Genomic DNA, 23,713 nt, shown 5'->3' with positions numbered 1-23,713 from the left:
TTTTAGCAGTTTTTCCCCCATTTCTTGTGGTTTTAGTTATTTTTTTCCCCTACCGGGTGTCCGTTACCTGCGATGGTGTGAGCGTAGAGGCGGCTGCCGAAGGTGAAGACGTGCAGCTCGTACAGTTTGGCGATCTTCTCCAGGAACTCCTTGCAGTGTGGGCGGAGCCTCGTGTGGAGCATCGGCTCCCCTCGGCCTAGCTGGAAGTGGAAGATTCCCTGAAGGGTCGAAAAGAAAGAAAGGAAAATAAAGATCCAGAAAAAAACTCCGAAAAATATTTATCATTTATTCTTTTTTTGAGATATTGTTGCAGTTTTCTATTGTCATACAGTGACACCTTGTGGTCACAGCTGGACTCTTCCAGGATATTACTGATGATAGAACTGATCCTGAAGCCGAGTTGTGGCGCCGTGAGGAGCATCACCTTGTTGGACATGCGCTGGCAGTGCTGCTCCGTGGTGTGGATCAACGTCTGGTCCAGGTCCACCATGAGGACCAGCTTCTTGTTGCGGTGCAGCCTCTGCTGGTCTTCCCGGCCCAGCTGCTCCGCTTGCTGAGGACAGAGTGAGCGCAGCATGAAGAAAAACCTCTGGGAGCCAGAAAGCCAACAAGTACCACCAGAACCCCATGATCTCACAAAAAAAAAACAAAAAAAAAACAAAAAAAAAAAAGTTTTAACCAGATTTAGCACCAAGATTTGAAACAGAAGTGGGTCCAGGTTCAAACCCTGAGGAACGCCACGTCATGTTGTTGGGTCCAGATTTGAAATTACAGGCAGACATGAAGAAGTTCTTCCTCTAAAGGGAAGTAGCAGCATCCAGCTCTACTGGGTTTGGTTCCTACTTGGCCACTAGGTGGCGGTGTTGTTCACTAGCTTTAATCGTTTCATCAGGAGAACAGTGGCTAACGAGGGAATGATGGAACACGATACAGATGAATCAAATGAATTAAAAGAAAACGTAGTTTCACTGAAATTCACATCAGTTATGAAAATAAATGACAGCTCACTACGACAGGCTAGCTGACTGATGCTAACGCTACCTGCCTCTCTGGACTCGTCTGTTCTTTAGATTATAACACATTCTGTCTCCTCAGCTCACACACGCACGCACGCACACACGCACGCATTCGCACGCACACACACACACACACACACACACACACACACACACACACACACACACACACACACACACACACACACACTCTGTCTCACTCGCTCACACACACTTTGTCTCACTAGCACGATCATGCGCGCGCGCACACACACTCACACACCCTCTCACCTCGGAGCTGACCATCAACTCGGGGACGCTGTGCACCATGGAGACGGTTGCCGTGGAGATGGGACTCTGCTGCTTCCCGTTGGAGCTCTGCAGCCTGAGAAGGATTTGATTTGAAGAGAAGACAGAGAAAAATGAGTGGCCGTCGTGTGCATGTGTGCGTGTGTAGGTGTGTAGGTGTGTAGGTTTGGGTGTTGGGCCTCTCAGGTCCTTGAAGATAATGCAAAGCTTCCCCATGCAAACTCTGATGAGCAGGAAGGATGTTTGCATGGAGCTCGGAGGCAGAAAAACAGACCATGAAGAGCCAAACAGTCAATGTCACCTGCTCATAATACATTTTCTAATGGATTAAATTACAAATAATTAGTTTAAACATGTAAAAAGAAAGAAGATAAACCATATTGGCACAGATTAATGATCTGACCCAATGACCGTATATATTTTTCTTTTTAGAAATGTAAACATGTAACTTTTTAATTTTTTCCTTCTTTTACATATTGCCAAACATATTCATGCATATCAAAATATCAGTGGCTAAAACACTATATTATGTGCAGTTAAAGTGAGGAAAATGCAGTTTAAAGTATCTCTGCGATCTCTGCTGCACCCTGGTGGCCACATAGGGAACTGATTCCTCCACCTTGTTTTCAGAGATGGAAACACACTTTTTTTAAATCCACTTTTCTTTGAAACTCATGAAATCATGAACAATTCCATTCATTCAGCACAAGATGAAACACCTTCAGTTAAATTATTAAGGGTACAATCCCACAGAATCCAGAATTTTAATTAGATCAAGCCAATTCTGTGGGAAAAAGCAACATGAGAGGATTAAAAGTCACTTTAAATGAGGAGAAAAACTGATTTATCTTTTGTTTTGTTTTTTTTTACCGTTTAAAAGTCAACAGAGGCGTTCAAGGACTCAAAACTTGCAGTTTATGGTTATAAAATAACTGATATTCAGATGAAATGTCTTTAAAACATGTGACTAAATATCAATAAAAAGATCAAGTATGACTCAAAGAGAGAAATCTTAAAGTCAAGAGAACATCTCATCTTATGTGAAAGCTGCTTTTGATGCATCCTTGTAATTCAGCTGTTGAAAACGGAGTCATGTGTGTAAAATGTAATATTTTGGGGGGCAAAATCTTTTGAATTTAGTAAAAAACAAATAGAAAAGAGAAAGTTTTGTATGATACTCGCTCTTTAAAAAAATAAAATGTTTTTGCAGAAAATCCCTAATTGATTATAAATGCTTTCCCACATCGGCATTTATATTTCATTTTACTTCAAATAAATTCCCCTCCAAATATTTGTGATTTAGTAGAATAATTGTCCCATTTACTCTACTTTCATTTTGATGTGAAAACTAATAATTTTTTCCATTTTCATTCACATTTTCGCGACATCATTTGGAAAAAGCCATTTTACACAGACAAGTCGACACATTGAAGAAAAGTTGTGCTTTACACTGTTCATACAGAGATGGAGTCAGAATGTTTTTGAAAAAATTGTCCCGTTTCCACGGAGACAGAACATTTTCAATAAGTTCCCCCCATTGGAAGTATTTTAAAAACACGAGGCCTTGACTGAATGAAGTTGATGAAGTTTGGTGCCAGAAGCGACTCACTGGGTGAGATCCTGTCCGCACTCCGCACACAGACCCTTCATCACGATGGGGTGGCTGCATCCTTCCACTCGGGCGATCAAACCGCTGGAAAAAGAACAGAAATATGAGTGGAAACGCACAAATCTGCAGATTTATTAAAAAAACAACAACAACAAAAGCACTCTGCTTACAAGGTACCTTCCTCTGCAAAAGGAAATCCTTTAGGATAAATCCATTTATTGTCTCTTATTGTGATTCTGATAACATTAACTTTTTTTCCCCTCTTCTTTCTCTTTTCAGAAAGAGGTGGAAACAAGAGAAAAACACCTATTTCAGAGCTGTACACAAACTTTTTAATGTAATTACACCAAAGTTAAGAGAAGTTAAAGACCTGCACTACCGTCTGTAACGTGCATCATGTTGACAGCCGTGGTGTTTTCACATCACTGAGTTTATACAAATAATCAGTCATTTCTCTCATTGTTTCCCAATTTCCAACAAAAATAATCAGACGAATTAAACAAAACCAACTTCTCAGGGGATAAAAACCACTTCTAACATTGTAATAAAACAACAGTTCCAACTATTTCTCTTATCAGTCAAGGTGATGTTTTAACAACAGAATCTAAAAAGCTTCCTCTGGGATTTTTGAGTTTAAAAAAATGTAGATTACAGAAAGAGACAAGGTGTCTAACAGTCTGCAGACAAAAACTGGTCGACAAAGTGAACTGCGAGCGATCAGAGAGACCAAGAGAGAGTTCCTAAAGAAGTGCAGGTTGGAGAAATTTTCTGTTTAATGCGGATGGACGTGACAGACTATTTTATTATTTGAGATTGCATCAAATGCAAAAATATTCAAGATGCATGCCTATTTAACCGATTTCTGATTTCAAATGTTGCATCCTCTTCTCAGGCTTAAACTAACAAAACATAATACAACTAAGTCAAAATTACAATAACCTATTGCAGGATAGTTGGATCCAGAAGAGTGTGGGAAACTACTCCGTGAACTGCTGAAAAAAACACTGTTTTATCAGCAGCAAAATATAAAACGTGGAAACTTGGTCATTTTTATTCACGTGTTACTGTCAATAAACAAGAAATTTGGATGTTTTTGGTCTCAAAAGGTACAAGATATTAGATATATTAGTGTATATTCTTATAAAGGTCACTAATGTGTGACATAAACTCAAAATAATAGCAGTGTTTTTTAACGTCGTGAGCTTTTAAGCCTTTCTCCAACCTGTCAATAACGCAGAAAGTGCTGAACTTCAAAATAAAAACAATGCCTGCTTCTGTTTTGATGTCTGCGCTTTATCAAACAAAATAGCTCCGCAATTTGCATGACACACATCTAAAAACATTAAATACACTCCATTTGTTTCTATTTTTAAACTGGTTGCGGCCAAAACACGTTTTTAGTCGTCGTATCTGACCGGAAGTTGTATTATTATGACAGTTCGGGTAGCATGGTGGCTAACAGACAAGCTAAGGTTAGCTTAGCCGCGTTAGCTCCACGGCTAGCTGACGCACCGGAGCGCCGGAGTTGAACACGCTGCCCGAGAGGCGCAGGAACCCGCGCAGAGGAGTGAGACTCACCCGGGAGGGATGACCTGGCCGGGCTGGCAGCAGAGCTCCTTCACCACTCCGGAGCGGTCCGATTTGAGCTTCTTCTCCGGCAGCCGGGCAGCCTCCGGAGCCCTGTCCGGAGCCACCGGGGCGCAGAGCGCCAGCACCGAGTCCACGTTCACCAGAGAGCCGGGCTTCACCCTCCACTCCAGCAGCCGCAGCGGCTGAGCCCCGCTGGGCCAGCGGACCTCCGACACCTGCACGGAGGGGCCCTCCCCGGCTGCCCCCGCTGCGTCTCCCGCTGCTCCCGCTGCTGTTGCACCGCAGCCCCCGCCGGATCCTGCGGGAGGATCCTCCATCTGCCCCGCACGCCGCTCAGCAACACCCCGCTGGTTGTCAGACTGGTCCCCGCTGGCCCCCGGGCCGTGTGTCATGAAAGCCCCTGAAAGAGAGCAGGAGAGTCACCGCGGAGCTGCAGCCTCGGTCCTCGGTACGCTCCGTTCGCTCTTCCCGCCCGTAAACAGGAAGGTGGTGCGAGCTGGGGAGCGCGGCTTCCGGCGGAGCCGCGGACTGGCGTCGAGTGGCCCACTTCAGAGTAAGAGCCCCGGAGGAAGCGAGGGACCACCAGGCCGGAGGAGGGTGGTTCGGGACCAGTCTGAGTCCAGCCTGGCCTGCCAGACTGACTTTATTTATGTGTTACACACATATAAAGACAGTCTGGCACCGCACCACTGGGGCAGCATTTCAAACTGGCAACGAGAGGCGGGACTATTGAGCGGAGAGAGAACCAATCCAAGAAACAAGGCTGTGACGCAAACACAATGCGACGTACGCAGCGCTCCGTTGTAGTCGTTTTGTAGTCCAAAACATGGGATCATGGCATGTAGTTGTGACAACTCTTCGGTGAACGATTCTTGCTGTTTTTTTCGTAAAAATCTACCAGTGGGGAGGGTACCCCCAAATTCCACCGGACGCGAAAGCGCAGCGCCGCTCCGGTCTTGTTCCTGAAGTTTAGAAGCGGCAGCGCAGAAAGTAGACCTGAAGCGAATCACAAGTGCCGTGGCGCGCTAGCACTTCTGGGACGCAACGCGGCACTTTCGCGTCTGGCGGAATTTGGCCTTTAAAAAGAAAAGTCTTCAGAGCAGATTCTTGCTGTGGTTTCAGCGACACATTCAGTTCGTTCATAACTTCAGACAGAGCCGTAGTAAAACTTAGCTGTGTTGCGGCCGCCATCATGATTGTTTTGTGGGAGGTATAATGTGACCCATTGCTAACTCCCGCCTCTCGTGGGCTATGATTGGCCCGGAGAAGTTTGCCGGACAGAATTCAGATTCAAACCGCACGGTCCCAGACTGTTTCCACATTTATCTCTGATCATGGAGAGACAGTCTGGTATGCCAGGCTAGTCTGGGTCTGCATCCCAGAGTCCGGGATCTGTAAGGTCTGAGTCTTTAAGCCCTGAATCTTAAGGTCTGAGTCTGTCAGGCCAGAGTTCTGCTTATAAGAGTCCGAGTCCGAGTCCTGAGTGTGAGAATCCTATCTAATTAAAATTTGGAAAATCAACTAAATGATCAAAACTAATCAAACTGGTGATAATAACGTTAAACTGCTTGAATTGGCTTAAAAATATAGTATTATATATAGTCCAACATTATAGTATTATATGTAATAACTTAAGATATGGCAGAATCCTACAGTTTCTGTCTGAACTTTTCCAACAGCATGACTTTCATAATGGTATCCACACATACCAGACATGTTAAATGCACTTTTTCATTTTGAGAATAATATTAAAATTAATAGAATAAAGGGAAATGTGTAACTTAGAAAATCTTAGTTTTTGAGCATTAAAAGTTTGAAAAAAAAAGAAATCGAAGCATTAATTAATTTTTTTTTTAATTTCTAAACTTTAGTTTATTATTTTGTTATTACAAAAATAAACCTTTATTCCGAAGCGCTCGTAAGGTAAACCGGAAGTAGGTGGGCGGGGCTTGGCGACCCTCGGCGCTGCGTCGGGTCAGATGATTGACAGGCTGCCGACTGGTGTCGGAATGAGCCTCGGAGGAGCAAAAGTCGCCGTGAGGAGGTGAAGAGCTCCTTGAGAGCGGAGCTGCTGGGAAAGCTGCGGCTGAACATGACGGGAGAGACGCTCAGAGCGGTGAATAAAACTACTTCATCCCTACTTTACGACAGAGAGAGAGGGGGGCTAGCTAAACAGTTAGCTGCTAGCCGCGACGCTCAGGAGTTAAAGGGGCTAAAGCCGTTTTCCTGTCAGAGTTTTAAAGTCTGCAGAATGATGACATGTCGGGATTTGAACCCTTGAAGTGATGATTCCAAGTGTTTTTGGTTGTTTTGTAGTGCTGAATGATTCTGGGGTGTGTTTGATTTTAATGTGCTCACGTCCCTGATCCCTCCTGCCATCAATAAATCACTCTGTGGAGGAGATAAAGGTGGAAAAACAAAGTCCCACCGGGCTGATGCTGTTGACCTTGATCCGGACAACACCCCAAACACTGTGTCATACTTTCTCATCTGATTATTTTTTGTCTCCAGCTCAGATTATGCAACCGTCACCTGGCCCTGCTGAGGAGGTCAAGGTCCCCCCACCCTGTTTGGACCCTGCAGACCACCAGACCCTTCAGCTCGCTCAGGTGACCGACCAGAACCTGGACCACGCTCACAGATCAGCCTCCACATTAGATTATAACCCCCACCCCTCTTCTCCTTCGCCTGTGTTGCTCTGTCCTCCAGAGATGGGAAACGCAGAGGTCTGCTGTGGAAGACACTGGTTGGCCTCTCTGTGGGCGTCCCCGTGGCGGCGGGCGTCCGGTACGCCGTGTCGGACGCCCGGGAGAGGAGGAAGATGAGGATCGTGCTGGAGGGATTCGGTCGCTTCTGCAGGTTAGAGGGAAGTCAGTCCTGTTTGTTCACTGACAGATTAACATAACGATTACTGTGTTGTGTGTTCCCACTGTGTTGACACAGTGACACAGTGGGAACACCTCATCCACTGCAGGTTAATGGCGTTTGTTCATTCTGGCGGGCGGCGCTGCTTTATCACATGTTTCTGCTTCACTCAAAGAAGCAGAACTGACTTCAGATGTAGCTTGTTGTCTAGAGGCAGTGTTGTTCTGGAAGTTACTGATGGAAACCAACTCCTGAATTTCCTTGATTTCCTTAAGTGAAATATTCTTTTATCCAGAATCCTTCTTTGAGTCCTGAACCAAGTCGACTCTTTTGTTGTTTTTTTTACTTTCATATCTAAACAAAATCGAGTTCACTCTGATCTCCATCACACCTTGGCATGCCAACTTTAGTTTCCAGGCCTTCTTTTATATCTTTTATGTGGACTAAAACCAGAAAAAGCAGAGGTAAAAATTGGCTGTAGCCCAGTGGTGTCAAACATACGGCCTGCAGACCTTAAGAGGCCCATCAGAGGATCAGTCTTCATTCAGGAATGACTAATTAAACATGACTTCTGAGGCAACACAGCGTAGCTACTGCGTTGTTGTCGTCCACTCTCTGTGAGATGCCGTTAGCCACAAAAAGCCGACATGCAGGAGACCTGAAAACATGGAGGGAACGCGCAGGCCTTCCTGCTTTGACTGATCCCGGCGCCGCCTCCCAGCTCTGCACTGGACGTTCTGAACGGGAAAGAGAAGCTCAAGGTCTGGGCGCCGCTTGTTGCAAAGAGACACTGATAGCCATCTTCCTCCTGCAGGAGTGTGAGGTGAAGCAGGTTCAGGCTTCAGCAGGAAAAAGTAGTTGGGCAAAAGTAGTAGGCTGATGAGTTGTAATTCTTTCACCTGAAAATTACCCTCTTTTACAAATGAACCTGCCCCGGGCCTTATTCCCTGCTCCTGGACTTCCGACCTTTGGCCGTCCCACTGAGTGACCCTTCTGTCCCCCTCAGGTCCCTCTCTGTGGGAATCCTCATCTCTCTGGATTACTGGTGGACCACCAACGTGTCTGTCCGCGGTCTGGACGAGGTTAGTTCAACCTGATCTCCGCGTCACGCTCCTGCACGACAGAGCCGGGCTGCGGTTCGCTTTGTTTACGGCGAAAGCTTCTGACCACAAGTCGTCTGTGAGTTAACAGAGTACAAAACAGTTTGTGTTAAATCTTCGAACCAGACGGGTGGGATGCCAGCAATTGATGTTAAGCGTGCGACGAAGACAGTGCAGGAGAACACACAAGTTGGGTGTGGGAATGTGAGGAAACAGAGAGGGAACACAGAACAAGTGCAGGGGAACAAACGAGTGCAAATAAAAGTGAGGGAACATGAAATCTCACCTGTGTCCTCCTCCTCTTCCTCCCCCTCCCCTGCCAGAGCAGCCCATCCTACTGCGGGAAGCTCTCCGCCTGCCACCAGAGGGCGGCGGAGCTCATGGTGGAGGGCGCCATCAGGAACGGAGGCCTGTACATCAAACTCGGCCAAGGCCTGTGCTCCTTTAACCACCTGCTGCCCCCCGAGTACATCCACACCCTGCAGGTGCTGGAGGACAGAGCCTTGAACAGGAGGTACAGGGAGGTGAGGAGCGCCGCACAAACACGCCTCGGCCCCTCGGAGCCCGGCTGGAAATCTGTGTTTGCCCCCCCTCGTGTCCGGAACAGGTCGACGCTCTCTTCCAGGAAGACTTTGAGAAAACCCCAGAGCAGCTTTTCAAAACATTCGACTACGAGCCCATCGCCGCCGCCAGCCTGGCGCAGGTCCACAAGGCGGAGCTGTTCGACGGGACTCCCGTGGCAGTGAAGGTGGGCGCCGCCTTCCAGCCAGTCGGACGCTGCCCGTTTATTTGAAACCGTCTCCTGAGATCCTCTGGCTCACCGCAGGTGCAGTACATCGACCTCAGGGATCGCTTCGACGGCGACGTCAAAACATTGGAGATCCTGCTGGACATTATTAAGTTCATGCACCCCAGTTTTGGATTCCGATGGGTCCTTCAGGTCAGCAAGCGCAAAAAACAGTCGTCGTCCTGTTTCCATGTCTGTATTTGTGCTCCGAGTTTTGACGTGAAGTGTGACGCTGAAACTTTTGCCTCCTTTTATTGTGATCCTCCAGGATCTTAAAGGCACGTTGGCTCAGGAGCTGGACTTCGAGAACGAGGCCAGGAACTCGGAGAGGTGTGCAGAGGAGCTGAAGAACTTCAAATTCGTCGTCGTACCAAAAGTGTTCTGGAAACACACTAGCAAAGTGAGCGCCGTCCGCAAAAACAAACAGCCCTTCAGTCCTAACGTCCCGTTGACTTCATTGTATTTTTTTTTTTTTTCCTTTCGGGTCTCTAAAAGAGAGTTCTGACAGCGGAGTTCTGCAACGGCTGCAAAATCAACAACGTGGAGGAAATAAAACGGCAAGGACTCAGTCTGAAAGACGTGAGTCGAGACACTCTGAGCCCGAGCGTCACGTTTAAATCAGAGCGGCTCGTGGAATGAGAAGCTCACCTCAGACATTTGTTCTTCAGACCGCAGATAAGCTGATCCGGACGTTCGCCGAACAGATATTTTACACGGGTTTTATTCACGCTGATCCTCATCCTGGAAACGGTACGTGTTTGTCTTCGATGCGTCCGGTTGGAAGTGTGTCCAAAAAAGAGAAAGACCACAAAATGCCATCGCATGCTTGTCTCTTGTCTGTTGACAGTCCTGGTCAGACGAGGTCCTGATAACAAGGCAGAGCTGGTGCTGTTGGACCACGGCTTGTACGAATACCTCAGCCAGCAGTAAGAGCCGCGACGGGTCCATTCGGTTAGAAACAAATCTCAAAGGAAGAACGAATGAATCCTGACTGACCTTTGACTCGCAGCGACCGGGAGGCGCTCTGCAAACTCTGGAGGTCCATCGTCCTGAGGGACGACGCGGGCATGAAGAAGCACTCCCGCTCTCTCGGGGTCAAAGGTAACCGCACTCCAGAGTCAGTCCCGACCCGAGACGGGACGGGGAGTTTGAGCCGGATCTCCCCGCCCGCAGAGTACTTCCTGTTCTGCGAGATGCTGCTGCAGCGGCCCATCGACATGCGGCGGCTGGGCCTGTCCAACATCCTGAGCCGCGAGGAGACCAAGTACATGCGGCAGATGGCGGTGGAGCGCTTCGACAGCATCATGCGCGTCATCAAGTCCATGCCGCGGCCCATGCTGCTGGTCTTCAGGAACATCAACACGGTGCGGAGCATCAACATCACGCTGGGGGCGCCGGTGGACCGATACTTCGTCATGGCCAAGAGGTGAGAGGTGGGGAGAGCCGCGGCAATCCTACCCAGCAGATCAAGTGAATTGTGATTTCCAGATTGATTCGGCACGGCTAGAGAATACTTTTTCATGAGGTTTCTCGGTTTGTGCAGCGCGGTGCGCGGCTGGGGGAAGATCCAGGCGGAGAAGGCGGGCCTCCTGCCCCGGTTCTGGGTGTTCCGCTGGGGGAGAACCGCCTGGGAGAGCCTCAAGTTCGAAGTGGCTCTGAGGTGAGCCAACGTCACACATCGACATCCCGAGACGGAGGGAGAAAAACCTGACTCCCCTTTTGACCCCTCCAGGTCGGAGATGGCCGTGATGAGTCTGACCCGGGCCTGCCTGCGGCTGCTCGGCTACCTGGGCCTCCTGTCTCTGGACGCAGACCTCTACGAGTACCTCAGATAGCGGCCGAGGAATCGGGACGCGGTCCAGCAGCGGACCGGGTCAAACAGACTTTCCAGAAAGACATGCGAGATTTGAAGGGCCGTTTCCTTTCAGGTTTTTAGTTTTTGGGTGTGAAGGCTTGTCGCCCCGCAATATGTAGTAATGTAAGAAAGTCCACCTCATGGTGTAATAACACCACACTTTAGTAACAACTTCTTACATATTGCCAGTTATTACTAAACGTGGGTGTTGAACTTAGTTTTTTAAGAAAATATAATTTAATATAATTTGGTGCATTATATAATAAATGTTGCCGTTCATGTTTTTATAATAATGAGTGAGAATTAAAACTCCCTCATTGGACGAGCACTATGTTGCTCTGTTTTTAGCTCATGTCCAAATCCTAACCAGCCAAATAATTTTTATCCTCGAGGAAATGAAACCAGATTATAAATGTGCATTTAATCATACAATCTTCATGTTTTAGCATGAAAATGCAAAGAATTGTATGTAAAACAAGCCCTGTGAGAGACAATGTCATGGAAGTTAAAAATATATATATGTATATGTATATATAAGAACATCACCTGCATATTGACAAGTTATTCCAAACTGTCTAAATGAATTTGATTACATAATGCTGCACGGCGAGGCTTCTTCAAAGAACAAAAACCACTAATGGTCCACATTGTTCAAATGGGGATTTCATTGTTGCCGTTTTGTCCTGTTTTAAATTAAATGTGACCGTTAAATGAACTGCAATCGGTGTGTCTGGTTTTTATTCACATTTTACATGTTTTAAGCCTCATTCGCCCGACAGCGTTTCCACCTGATAGTGAAAATTTACCACAGCCGGTGAGACTTCTTCAAAGCATTAGGTCTGCATGGAAACGGGGGTCACTGCGCATCTTTTTAACATCATTTTTTTCTGCACGAGTGTGTGTGGTTCATGAGTTCGTGTCAGTGTAGCTTTAGGCCGAAAAGGTTGCAGACCCCTGGACTAACACGTCTGATTGATCTCAAACCGGGAAGAAGAAAGAAGTGAGAGACGACCATAAAATCTTCTCCACCTGAACAAATCCAGACTCACGCAGACGTCGTCGTGTTTTACAGCTTTTATAGAAAACGAGCTAAGAAAACAAAGTGGGGAATCTATTTCTTTGGAGGGAATGTTGGAGCTCAGAAGTGAGCCGTTACCCGGTCGATGTCCAGCAGGTCGTCCAGGATCTGCGGAGGGAGGCGGGACGGGGTTAGAGGAGGCGGAGCCACTGCAGGGGGGTGTGGCGGTGTGTGGGACGTGGACTCACGATGTCCTGAGTGGTCCCGATCTTCTTGGCCAGCTCGCTGCGCTCCATGGTGCTCAGGTACAGGTACTTGTTGAGCAGCTCTCCGTCCAGGATGTTCCTCACGGCGTTCTGCAGGCTGCGCCGGTCGCTGTGCAGCATCCTGGAGCCAAACGTCGGAGGTGTGAGACTGGGCGCAGTGTCGGGTGTGTGTGTGTGTGTGTGTGTGTGTGTGTGTGTGTGTGTGCGTGGGCGGAGCCTCACCTGAAGGCTTTGGGGTTGAGTCCGGCGTGGTGAGGCAGCATGGTGGTGAGGGCGTTCTGCAGCATCAGCAGGCGGCGGTACGTCTTCTCCTGCATGGGCAGGAGGAGGCCCATCCCGCCGTCCAGGGTCGCTACGGAAACCACATTCAGAACATTTGATTTGAACAAAAAAAGAAAAAGTAAATCTTTTCCACTCCAACGTCTGTGCAAAGCGGCGGCGTCTCACCGAACCAGGTGATGTGCTTGTTGTCCCAGGTCAGGGCCTTCTTGCTGCCGCTGTCCAGCGCTCCTCTGCACGGCATCCTCCAGAAGGTGTTGATGTTGGCCCCCACGTTGAAGTCGGCCCGCCGCAGCAGCCGCATCCCCCCGAAGCTCTCCTTGGCCTCGGGGAGATACATGTAGACGTAGAGGTTCTTGTCTCGGTCCGACACTGAGGAGGAGGAGATGGACTGATGAGAACCTGAATCTGTGAGTCTGTTCCGAGGAGAGATCTGTGACAGTCGGTACCTAAGAATCCCAGCTGGTTGTTGTCCACCATGAACTCGATGCTGTAAACCTCTAGCGGCTTGGCGTCCTGCGGAAACAGAGTTAAATCTCAGCCTGGGAGACGAGAAACTCCAGGCCAGAGTGAATCCCAGCGTCTCGTCTTCTTCTGCTGTCCTCACCCTGCTGACCAGAGACAGCGTCTTGCTCTCCTCCTGGTAGCGCAGCAGCGAGATGCTCTTCATCAGGTCGGCCGCCAGGATGAAGTTCTTGATGCTGAACATCTGGTGGATGTAGAGCTGCGTGTCGATGAAGGCCATGCCCGTCAGGTCGTTGTCCTTCAGCACCCAGAGGAAGATCTGCAGGCGGCGGCGGCGGGAAGGACGGAGGGAAGACGCTCAGAACGAGACAGTCGGCAAGCTGACGCCCGCGTGTGTGTGTGTGTGTGTGTGTATTGACCTTCTGTCCGATGGCAGACACCAGGTATCCGTTGCAGTGGCACAGCGCCGTCACGGGGCCTTTCTGCTCCTTCTCGTACAGGACTTTGAACTTGTTCTTGGTGAGGGGCTGTCCGGGCTCCGGCACCACCTCGATCACGTCCAGGATCACGATCTGAGCGCAAGGAGGAAGCGTGAGCGCCGGAGGTGACGGAGAAGGCCCCCACCCTCTCACGTGGCAGCCCCGCCCTCTTACCCGCCCCCTGCAGGTGACCTCCTCGCCCTGCATCAGGCAGGTGCCGGCGGCCACGTAGCCCTTCAGGCCGGACACCGTCTCCTGGCTCCTGAGCGCCACCGTTTTCATGCAGGTCACGTGCTCCCACTCCTCCAGGTCGATCCTGACGGGGGGAGCGCCACACCGAGCGCACGCGGAAGAGTTCAGAAAGGAAGAGTGCGAAAAACAGGAGAGGCGGGTCCTCATCCAACATGGCCGCCAATGAGTCTGCATAGAATGTTAATCCTACGTGTGTGTGTGTGTGTGTGTGTGTGTTACCGGGCGTTGGGGATGGCCTCCCAGCTCACAGGAGAGATGAGCTGGATGGAGAACTTCTCCTGCTGAGGGTTGATGTAACGATCGTCTGCGGGGAGAGGCAAGTTAAAAAATAACAGAAAACAGGGGGAATAAACTCAGCGAACGCATCACGGGGTTGACCTCTGACCTCTCTCGATGGTTTCAAACTCCTTCTCCTCCCCGGTCATCCTGGGAATCCGCGTGCACAGCTCCTTCACACTGGTGCAGATGGCGTACACCTGAGAGAGGAGGGAGAGGGTCACCCTTCAGTCGCTCTCGTGGACTGGGGGGGGGGGGGGGGGGTGAGACCTTGCCTTGGATTCTACGTGGTAGGTGACGTAGTGCACGGTGCACCTCAGCGGGATCTTCCTGACGGGCCACGGCGCGTCGTAGGAGAGGTAGGTGGGCAGGACGCTGATCCTCAACTCACCCTGAGGCAGAAACGCCGAGAACAGAGGAAGAGTTCAGGAACTGTTCTTCAGTATGAAACAGCATTATGGGTCGTCTCGGCTTCAACAGCTAATAAAGCTAAAATAAACCCAACACAGTGGAAAAACAGCTCAGCTGAATTTGGTTTCAAGGCCTGCGGAGAGTTGGAGCTGATCTGAGCCTTTGCTGCACCTGCTTGTTGAAGTAGAGGAACCCTTTGGGGCAGTTGATGTTGTGGAAGGGGGAGAAGGACTCGATGGAGCCGTCGATGGTCATGGGGTGAAGCCTCATGGCTCCCCGGGAGGTGACCAGCATCCAGTGGGGCGACGGGCCGCAGATGAACACCTGGGGACCAGAACGCACTCAGGTCAGGGAGACTCAAAGCGTCGGAGCAGGTTTCACAGCGACGGGGACTCAGGTTTTACCCCCGAGTATCCGGAGATGTCCTCGAAGTATCTGAAGCGGGCGATGCGGCTCTTGGTTGTGGGGTTCTCCTCCGAGGCGCCGCTCTCCGCCCTCTTGTCCTTCTTCAACTTGGACTTCTTCTCTCGGAAGTTGATGTTGTGAGGCACCTGAAGCGGAACGCAAGCGGATGAGGCGGACGGCTCCAGAAGCCGTCGGATCATCAGATCGTACCTTTTTAAATCGGACTTTCAGGTTGTTCTGTGGCTGCTGCTGGTCGTAGGGGAACGCCTCGTAAATCAGGAGCTCCTGCTCCACGTGCACCTGGGAAAGAAAAGCACGTTCAGGGAGGCTTGATCTCAGCGAGAACCATCGGGACTCAAGAGTCCGAACTGACCAGTAGGTACGGCCGGCTGTGGTTGTTCCCCAGAGAGACCAGAGACACTTCCTTGACCAGCGGCATCTCTCCTTGACGAGTCACCTCTTCCTTCTTGGCCTCCCCCTGAGCGGCGGACTGTCCCGAGGAGCTGTCCACCAGCACCCGCTGGCCCACCGGGAAGTTCTTCACCAGGAACACCAAGCGCCAGTCGGGCAGCTGGTAGATCTGCGGGAAACCGAGGACGACACTCTTTTTCAGAAGGTACTTTAAGGTGAAAACCCCCGCGGGCTTCCTGTTCTAACGGTACCTCCATGACGCCGTTCTCCCTGATGATCATGCACCAGTGGCTGGGTTCCGCTTTGGCCCCGCCTCCCTCACCGCCGAAGAGCGCCGCCGCCGCCGAGCCGCGGTTCATCTCCTCTCGCGAGGCCGCCGTGCCGGCGTTGGAGTCTCCGTACAGCATCTCCTCCTCGTCATCCACCGTGTTGCTGCGTGCAACATTCAGTCACAGATCGGAAAAGAGGAAGAAAGACTTAACGGAGCGACGGAGGGGGGACCCAGCACTAACCTGAGGTCCTGGATGATGGTCTCGGCCTCGGAGTGGCTCCGGATGACGGCGTCCTCTCTCACGGAGCAGCTGACTTTGTTCTCGGTGGTGAACATCCCGCTAACGTCTCGGTACGCGCACAGCGTGATCACACGGGATTGCTGCGGAACGTCCGAGTCAAACACTGCGATGTTCAGGAGCTAACGGCGACTCGTCTCATCGGGCGGGACTCACCGTGGGAATCTGGGGCTTCTGCAGAGCCAGGCGGTGCGTCTTCCCCATGTACGAGTCGGTCTTCAGCGCAAACATGGTGACCACGCCCTCCGCGGTCATGATGACCACGTAAGGGTCGGCTACGGAGCAGTGCACTATGGGGGATCCCAGGTCCACGGGGATGAAGTGGAGCTGCTTCACTGGAAGGAGACTTTCATTCAGACCTTCCACTCGCGACAGCAGCAGTTTAAAAGAAGTTCGAGTCTCACCTCCTTCCAGGAGTCGCAGGCCCATGGGCGAGACCTGGATGATGTACTTGTTGTCTCCGATGTTCCCAGCGAACACCGTGGGTCCCTGAGTGGCGAAACCGCTGGTGTCCAACTCCATGATCTCCTGGCCCGTCTGCAGGATCTAGAAAAACATCGAGAAAAGGAGCTGAGACCAGGAAGTATAGAAAAAAACTCAACAGTTTGGGGTCAAAACTTGATGAAAGGAAATCAGAATGGAAGCGGTCTGGCTGCAGTGAAGTGCTTGGCAATATGGAGGACTGCATGATGTTAAGAGACTGTTACATTATGGGCAGTTGTCAATATATATATTTTTTTCAGATGGTTTAATTTGATGGGGATATATTTTCATAGAGTTTAATATGTTTTTTTCATTTCACAAAAATGTGATTTCACTTGAAATGTTGACGTGGAACCGTTTCGGTTTCATTCTGAAGGTCTGGATTAAAAGCGTCCGCTGATCGGGACAGCGGAGGAGCGACTGTGTTTCCGGAGTGTTCACCATGGTGGAATCCTCTCGGCTCAGAATGAGGAAGCCGTGCTTCTTGGCGTCGTCCTCCAGGGGAGGCTCCGCCTTCTCCTTCGTCTTCTTCTCCTCCTCCTCCTCCCCCCTCTCTTCCTCCTCCGCCTCCTCCTTGTCTTTCTTCTCCTTCTCCGTCTCCTCCTCCTTGTCCTTGTCCTTCTCCTTGTCGGCCTCATCTCCGTCCTCTCCGGTCTCGGCGTCTCCCCCGTCCTCGGACTGCTCTCCCTTGGCGGCCTGCAGAAACCGAACGCTGATCTCACCACGAGAACTTGAACGGTTAATGTATTGACTTGACGGACTGAAAGAGCGGATACCTTTTTGTCTTCCTTGACTTCTGCCGAGATGACGGTCCACATGTCGTGGCAGCCCGGCAGCTCGAACGTGGTGACGACTTGCGGTCGGATGCTCCTCTGAGAACGAACGGAGATGAAACGCGGCGCAAACAGAAGCAAAACAAAAACACACACAACGGGACCGGCCAGATGTGTTCGAGGATCTGTGTCTGGGGTGTTTACAGACCACTCCGTGGACCTCTGAGGCAGCCCATGGTAGACCCAGACTTCACTGTGGCACCGTCTCCGGACCCTGCGGCAGACGGCCCTCGCCACCGCAGGCTGTCGGGACGGTGCGTTCAAAGACGGTAAAAGATTTCACCTGCAGCACGGACAGAGCGCCGTTCTTCCCGTAGCCCGAACACACCACCACCTCCAGGTCCGGCTCCGGGCTGCTCTGAAACTGAACCACCACAAACACACACACACACACACACACCATGTTTCACACTTCAGAGCACAACAATATCACCGATCGGGTCTGGATAACTTGAAAAATAAACTTAAATAAAATGTGGCTTTTGATGTTTTGGATTCCCAACAGCTCGTCGGAAAGCTTCAAAGCTCATTAACAAAAGTATTTTTGTCACAAAATATCACAGTGAGTGATCAGATGACTCACTTCGAGGAGGCAGTAATTCAAAATATGAATGATTATGACTGTATTCCACAAAAAATGAATTCAAATTCTTGTAAAACTTATTCTGCGCACCGCAGCCCAAATCCTCAAATACTGCAAAATTCAAGCAAAAATTTTAATTCATGAATTATTTTCCCTCAAAAGTAAATATCTACTGAATGTTTTAAAAAGTTTGATGAAAAAAGGTCTTTAAAAATATGAAAGATTTGGATTTTTGACACAGAAAAATTATAATTGTTCTATAAAAATTAGGTGAAAAATATGAATCATACTCCACAGCCACAACTGATAAATCCTCTAAAATGCTGCAAAATCCCCCAAAATTTATTTTTACAAATAATCAGAGTATTTAAGCAAAAAAAAAGTATGAAAATGCTGCAGAATTTTTGTTTAATAGAGAATGTATTCTAAAATACGTAAAGGTTTTTAACATTAAAATTCCTTCCCAAGCAAATCAACTTAAAAGTGCTGAAAGGTTTAATAAAAAATGATCAATTTTCACAATTGGATTGCTTCAATATTGAATAAAAAAGAATTTTAAAATATCAATTAATCATTAAAATGCAGAAATAGTCTATTATTTTTTTCTCCAAATCCAAATAATTTCCCTTTATTTCCCCACGAATTAAGTGGTGAGATTGTGAAAACTTGGACGGTTGGAAAAAGTTCATTCTCTCAGATTCTCGTGAACTCCAACGACCCGCTGTAATGTTGGGTACCTCCTCGGACAGGAAGGCCGGTTCGCCCATGGAGGCGTTGGCACACGGTCCGATGTTCAGCACGCTGTCACACACCTGAAACATAACAGGAAACACTGGAGAACCCGAAGAGGAGAAGAACATCCACGCAGACACGTGCGTCAACTGTACAGAACAGCCGACTTTTACCTCGAAGGAGTAGGTGGCCAGCTGAGTGCCTGACTGGGCCTCGCTCCCGTACACCTCGATCTCGTCCACCTCGTCTTGAAAAGAGTAGAAGCGAGCCGTGAGGAGCAAAACACACACACAAACATACACAGCCACACGCACAGGGTATCGGAGTGAACGTACCGGTCCAGTTGCTGGACGTTTCCACTCTCTTCTTCTTGTTGGGCGGCTCCTCCTGGAAGGAAGCAGGAAACTTTTAAAGGCTGAATCAGGAAATAGCAGGACGTCCAGGAGTCGGAGCTCACCTGCTTGTCTTTCTCCTTCTCCTGCTTGTCTTTGTCTTCATCCGCCTGCGTCTCCTGAGGCTTCTCCGTGTACTTGAGGAGCAGAGAGTTTCCCAGGCGGGAGCCCAGGAAGAGGTAACCAGGCTCCATGGTCACCATCTGAGAGGAGGAGGAAGGGAGGAAGATCAGTCAGGGTTAAAACCCTTTAGGAACCATCTGAAGGATATTCTGATCATCGGTTTGCTACTCATCAGCCGGTCTGACGTCTCCTGCCGTCGCCATGGAAACGGGCGGGACTTACGCAGGTGGTCAGGACGCTGGCGGCCGCCTTGTCGAAGTGAAACGCTCGCACGCTCCTCATGCCGTCCGTGATCAGGGTCAGCACGTAGCTGCAGGGGGGGGGGGGACGACACACAACAGGCTGGTTACCCACCGGGAGCGGCCATGTTGGCTCGAACCCTCCGATGAAGGAAGGTCGACTCACATCTCTCCTCCTTTCAGGGAGATCACCATCTTGTCGTAGGCGATGAAGTCGGACTGCGAGCAGTCGAGGGTGATCTTCACCTCGTCCTGGACGCCTGTGTTACGAATGATGGAGTGGGGGAGGGAGAAGTAAGACGGGTGGTAAAAGACGGAGGGGCGGCGGGGCATCGGGGGACTCACGCAGGGGGAAGGCCGTGGTCCCGGTGGTCTGCGAGTTGAGGGAGACGCCGTACGGCGGGACGCTCTGGTTCAGGTATAGCAGGGAGTTGACTGCGAACACCACGACGCCACCTGGAGGCACAGCGATCCCAGTGAAAACGCATGATGTTTTGAGGGTCCGTTTCCACGACAAAGCAAGGTAGACCACTGATTAACCACATCTTTTTCCACGTTTCTGTGTAAAAGGACATTTTCAAAATGTTGTCTTGCAAATGTGAAACTTTTGTTAATCGAAAATGCAAAAAAACCAAGAGTTTTCATTTGAAGTGTTGTTTTGGAAACGGGGTTTTAGCTGGATGAGGTTGTCTCAGAAGACAGAATGGAGAGCTGACTGACGGCGAGGAGACTCTTCTCTATCCGATGCTCACCGATGGGTTTGGGAACAGCCATGACCTGCGTGCAGTCGAAGGGCAGGTTGCTGAGGGACCAGATGACGGGGTGGACCTTCTGCATGATGTTGAGGGAGATGGCCACGATGCTGCAGGTGTCCTGACGAACGGCTACACGCCTGCAAGAGAGGGTCCAGGAGGCTTGAGGAAAAAAAAAAAAACCCAGACTGAACGAAGGGAAAGCTCAGGAAGGGAGATGTGGAGGCGCTGACCCCGGCCACGTCTGGTTGGGCTCGAACAGGATGAGCAGTGTGGGCTCATAGTAGCCGTGCAGGAACTTCATGTCGATGATGTTCAGCAGCTTCTCGTCCAGCTCGCGGACGTCGATGATGTAGCTGGGCAGGAAGCTGGACTTGGGCCTGTGGAGGAGGAGGAGGAGGAGGAGGAGGATGACGAGATGTTCAATCCAGGCTCGAATGGAAGCTGAAGACTCGGGATCTGGCTCCGTACCCTTCTCCAACGCCGCCCTCCTGCTCATCGGTCAGCGTGTCCTTCCTGAAGGGCAGCACCACCAGCTTGGTGCCGTAGACCAGCATGACGGCGCAGCGGTTCTCCGGGTCCACCCGCACGATGGGGATGTGCACGTTCTGCACGAATCCGTCCTGAAAACACGGAAACAGCCGCTCGTTAACCAGCGCTCACACAGAGAGCTTAGGCGCCGTTTGCATGGAACTTTTGGAAAAAGTTCCGAAGCAGTGGAAAAGGGGGAAAACTAAAGTTTGCGTTTCATTGCAAAAACAACCAACCAGCAGTGGTCCGGCATGCTAACGACAGATCTTCTGCACATTTTTAAAAGCTGATGCGTTTCTCTTACTCTGAGCTCGGGCTCCTCGAAGTAATGAAGGGACAGCGTCTTCAGGTCGTGGGTGCCGGGGTCGTACTCCACCACGGACAGCTGGACACACAAGAAACACACATCAACAAACTCCAGAACAGACCTTCACATGACGGGAAACATTCAGTTCAGGCAGTCTATGATCTACATGAATCCAAATTCACAGCTTCAGACTTGGAAATGAGATCTTGGGGATATTTGAGGAGATTTGCAGATAAAAACCTTTCAGTTACTGGTTTCACTCTTAGCTGATACGACAGAAACGGATGGAAATTGCAAGTCAGGAGAATTTTTTTCCTTCTTGCTGCTGTCTCATGAAATTACTTTCTATCACAAATACTGTTACTCAATTTTTTTGCTGGCAGACGACAGCCTTTCTCCAGACTGCACAATAATCTCACCAGAGGATCAAGTCATGTCTCTGATGTTTTCCTCATTTATAAGAAGTCAGACAGTGAACGCATTACTAGTTCATATGATCACTTGCCGTTTTTTTTAATATGCTTCATCATGCTGTCACTTCTCATGGGTTCAGTTTTTTAAGCTTTTAATGAAAGGGTTCCTGGATGAATCATTTTTCAATCCAAGTCTATCTCTAGTACAATAACCAGCTTTATAATCTTTAAATGCAAATCTTCATTACTACAACCTTTATTTGAATTCAGAGTAAACTTTTACATCGTCTTTTCAGTGTTATACCATAAACTGAGATGGTTCTGTTCCTACCTTTGCGTCCTTAAAGCTGAGCAGCAGTGCATCCCTGCTGGCTCCCACGAGCTGCACGCTGGCCATGGACATGACGTTTCCAAACAGGGAGAAGGACGCCACCTGCTCCAGCTTCTCTTTCCGGGCTTTGGAGTCTGCACGATAAAGTCATCTCAGTAAGACACAGCTTATTCCAACAACACAAAAACAGTTTGTTAATGTAAGAAGAGACAACACACCGGATGACTTGTCCGCCTTTGACGTGCTCTGAAACAACAACACACACGTCAGACGCTTCACAGAAACCCTCCTCTGCCGGGTTCAGGGAGAAAACGGCGCTCACCTCCACATCGTGGATGATCCTGTAGACGAAGAGCTGAGACGTTCCCGCCACCACCAGGTTCTTCTCCTTGCTGGAGATGAAGTTGCAGTAGACAGAGAACTCCACTGCGGTGGGAGTGTGGGCCTGTCGGTACACGGCGTACATCGCGGCGGGGAAGCTTCCTGAGGGGAAGAAAACGCAAGTTCTCTGAAATGCAGCATGTGTTAAAGGTGTCACTATCAAGGGCATTAAGGGTGACCCACGGGCCAAAACTGGATCATCAAATCACCAAACAAAACTATAACAATACATGAGAAGTTTTCCTGCATCAGAAATATTGTCTTCATGCTGAGACTGGTGTAATTTTAAGCAGCAATATTATGGCTCTGTGAAAAGACAGATGTTTTCATCACATATACTATGCACCACAAAAACAACAAATAGTTTAAGTTTAATGTTAAATGATATTATTATGACAATTTTATTTACCGGCCCCTGCTCACTCAAGGTGAACTAGAGGTTTATGTGGCCCCTGAAGTAAATTATGTTTGACACCTCTGTTATAGATACGACAGAAACAAATCCAACTGAAAATGACTACAATCTCCACGAAAAGTCCATTTTAATGAAAACTTCTGACGTAAAATACAGTGAAATGTCCAAAAATCTTCACACACAGCTGTTGTATTATGTACATCATTACAAACACATTCTGACTGGCTGTGAGGCCAGTTTGATAGCAACGACGTTTCTACATTAAAAATTACTTTACAACCTTTGCATGAATTCTCCTGTGGGCTACGAACAGCTGTAATTCAACTACAATGTGTTGATAATTTACCTCAGTTGAGGATAGCATCACGCTTATCAGAATATATTAACAGAAATGAATGTTACTATAGATGCGAGAGGATGAGAGCTAATTGCTAACAGCTAGCACGGTGAAGCCGGGCTAGACTGTTAGCTTAGCACACGCTAGCGGCTGCAGCACGGCACGCGACTCCAATGAAGAATGAATCAAACCTGTCCACGTACCCACGTCCGGGAGCCTATCTGAGTATGTAGCTGTGTTTTATCTCGCTATGTTCACCTCAACGGCGTCATGCTGTCTGAGAAATTAACTTTAGTGTTGCTGGCAGCTAAGCTAAATTCTCGCTATGTTGTGGTTTGTGCTGATAGTCTTCTTCTACTCAGCACCAGCGTCTCCTTCTTCATATTAACACTGCTCCTTCAGGTAAGGAGTGGAATTACATATCCAACAGGTTGCTGGAGACGGGCAGTTTTGCTCAAGAGAGCAGTGAATAGATTACAAATATTATCCAGTGTTAAACTCTTTTATTTCATTTGAAGCAAGAGGAAATAATTCATATGATTGTTTTCCAGAAGGATCTGCATATGAATTCCATTAATAAGAAAAGCTAAGACAAGAATAGCATTTTTGAACAAAATATGCATCACAGTCTCAGTTTCAACCTTTCATTGTGCATTTATTGATATGTTGTACACATTTTTATTTGTAAAAAATATTATATTATATTGATATTATGTTCTATTCTATATGTAGCATTTGCAAAGAGTTATCCTCTTGGCTGAATGATAAAGTTGTGGGGACCCTCTCACCTCACAATGAGAAGGTCATGGGTTCAAGTCCAGGCCGTCGCTTTTCTGTGTTCAGTGTGTGTGTTCTTGAGTTTCCTGTGATGGACTGGAACCATAACAGGACCATTTTTTTCATGAAAACCCAAATTATCA

At 48.9% G+C, this 23,713-nt stretch overlaps 3 protein-coding genes across 5 annotated transcripts in view; 1 reads left to right on the top strand and 2 right to left on the bottom strand.

Moving 5' to 3' along the window:
- The window catches only part of ctdp1 (CTD (carboxy-terminal domain, RNA polymerase II, polypeptide A) phosphatase, subunit 1), a 63,891-nt gene extending 58,911 nt beyond the window's left edge, over positions 1–4,980 (bottom strand). The window contains exons 1-5 of the mRNA XM_030121110.1: positions 4,492–4,980; positions 2,914–2,997; positions 1,287–1,380; positions 425–553; positions 68–218 (exon numbers count right to left, since the gene is read on the bottom strand). Coding sequence (XP_029976970.1) covers positions 68–218; positions 425–553; positions 1,287–1,380; positions 2,914–2,997; positions 4,492–4,895 — 862 coding nt within the window. The 5' untranslated portion in view covers positions 4,896–4,980. The remainder of the gene's footprint in view (positions 1–67; positions 219–424; positions 554–1,286; positions 1,381–2,913; positions 2,998–4,491) is intronic.
- A 1,504-nt stretch (positions 4,981–6,484) lies between these two features.
- On the top strand, positions 6,485–11,820 carry adck5 (aarF domain containing kinase 5). The gene is made up of 15 exons (XM_030082177.1): positions 6,485–6,619; positions 7,015–7,112; positions 7,213–7,362; positions 8,375–8,450; positions 8,792–8,992; positions 9,076–9,216; positions 9,295–9,408; positions 9,524–9,655; positions 9,751–9,834; positions 9,924–10,005; positions 10,103–10,181; positions 10,265–10,356; positions 10,429–10,681; positions 10,799–10,915; positions 10,988–11,820. Exons 1-15 carry the CDS (start codon positions 6,596–6,598, stop codon positions 11,088–11,090), a joined length of 1,746 nt encoding a protein of 581 aa, XP_029938037.1. The 5' UTR covers positions 6,485–6,595; the 3' UTR covers positions 11,091–11,820.
- A 349-nt stretch (positions 11,821–12,169) lies between these two features.
- Positions 12,170–23,133, bottom strand: cpsf1 (cleavage and polyadenylation specific factor 1). 3 transcript variants are annotated; one of them, XM_030120840.1, is made up of 37 exons: positions 22,997–23,133; positions 21,983–22,143; positions 21,879–21,906; positions 21,661–21,794; positions 20,914–20,994; positions 20,550–20,701; positions 20,312–20,458; positions 20,079–20,218; positions 19,672–19,782; positions 19,493–19,586; positions 19,310–19,397; positions 19,030–19,167; positions 18,908–18,959; positions 18,746–18,819; positions 18,578–18,652; positions 17,541–17,621; positions 17,201–17,296; positions 16,866–17,120; positions 16,346–16,487; positions 16,098–16,276; positions 15,885–16,024; positions 15,624–15,804; positions 15,335–15,541; positions 15,172–15,261; positions 14,961–15,107; positions 14,728–14,880; positions 14,421–14,537; positions 14,255–14,345; positions 14,089–14,173; positions 13,792–13,933; positions 13,558–13,710; positions 13,281–13,457; positions 13,123–13,189; positions 12,842–13,045; positions 12,617–12,746; positions 12,377–12,515; positions 12,249–12,296 (listed from the first exon to the last, which is right to left on the bottom strand). In XM_030120840.1, the coding sequence occupies exons 2-37, from the start codon at positions 22,124–22,126 to the stop codon at positions 12,249–12,251; spliced, it is 4,482 nt and encodes a 1,493-aa protein (XP_029976700.1). In that variant the 5' UTR covers positions 22,127–22,143; positions 22,997–23,133. The 3 variants fall into 3 exon arrangements, with proteins under 3 accessions (XP_029976699.1, XP_029976700.1, XP_029976701.1); XM_030120841.1 differs by lacking the exon at positions 22,997–23,133 and adding an exon at positions 22,803–22,821; XM_030120839.1 differs by lacking the exon at positions 22,997–23,133 and having other exon boundaries at positions 12,170–12,296; positions 21,983–22,126.
- Positions 23,134–23,713: the final 580 nt, after the last annotated feature.

The sequence above is a fragment of the Salarias fasciatus genome, chromosome 22 (assembly GCF_902148845.1).
Source record: "Salarias fasciatus chromosome 22, fSalaFa1.1, whole genome shotgun sequence".
In the NCBI taxonomy this organism is placed as follows: Eukaryota; Metazoa; Chordata; class Actinopteri; order Blenniiformes; family Blenniidae; genus Salarias; species Salarias fasciatus.
Note: the sequence above shows the minus strand (reverse complement) of the source record. Positions and strands in the feature narration are given on the sequence as shown.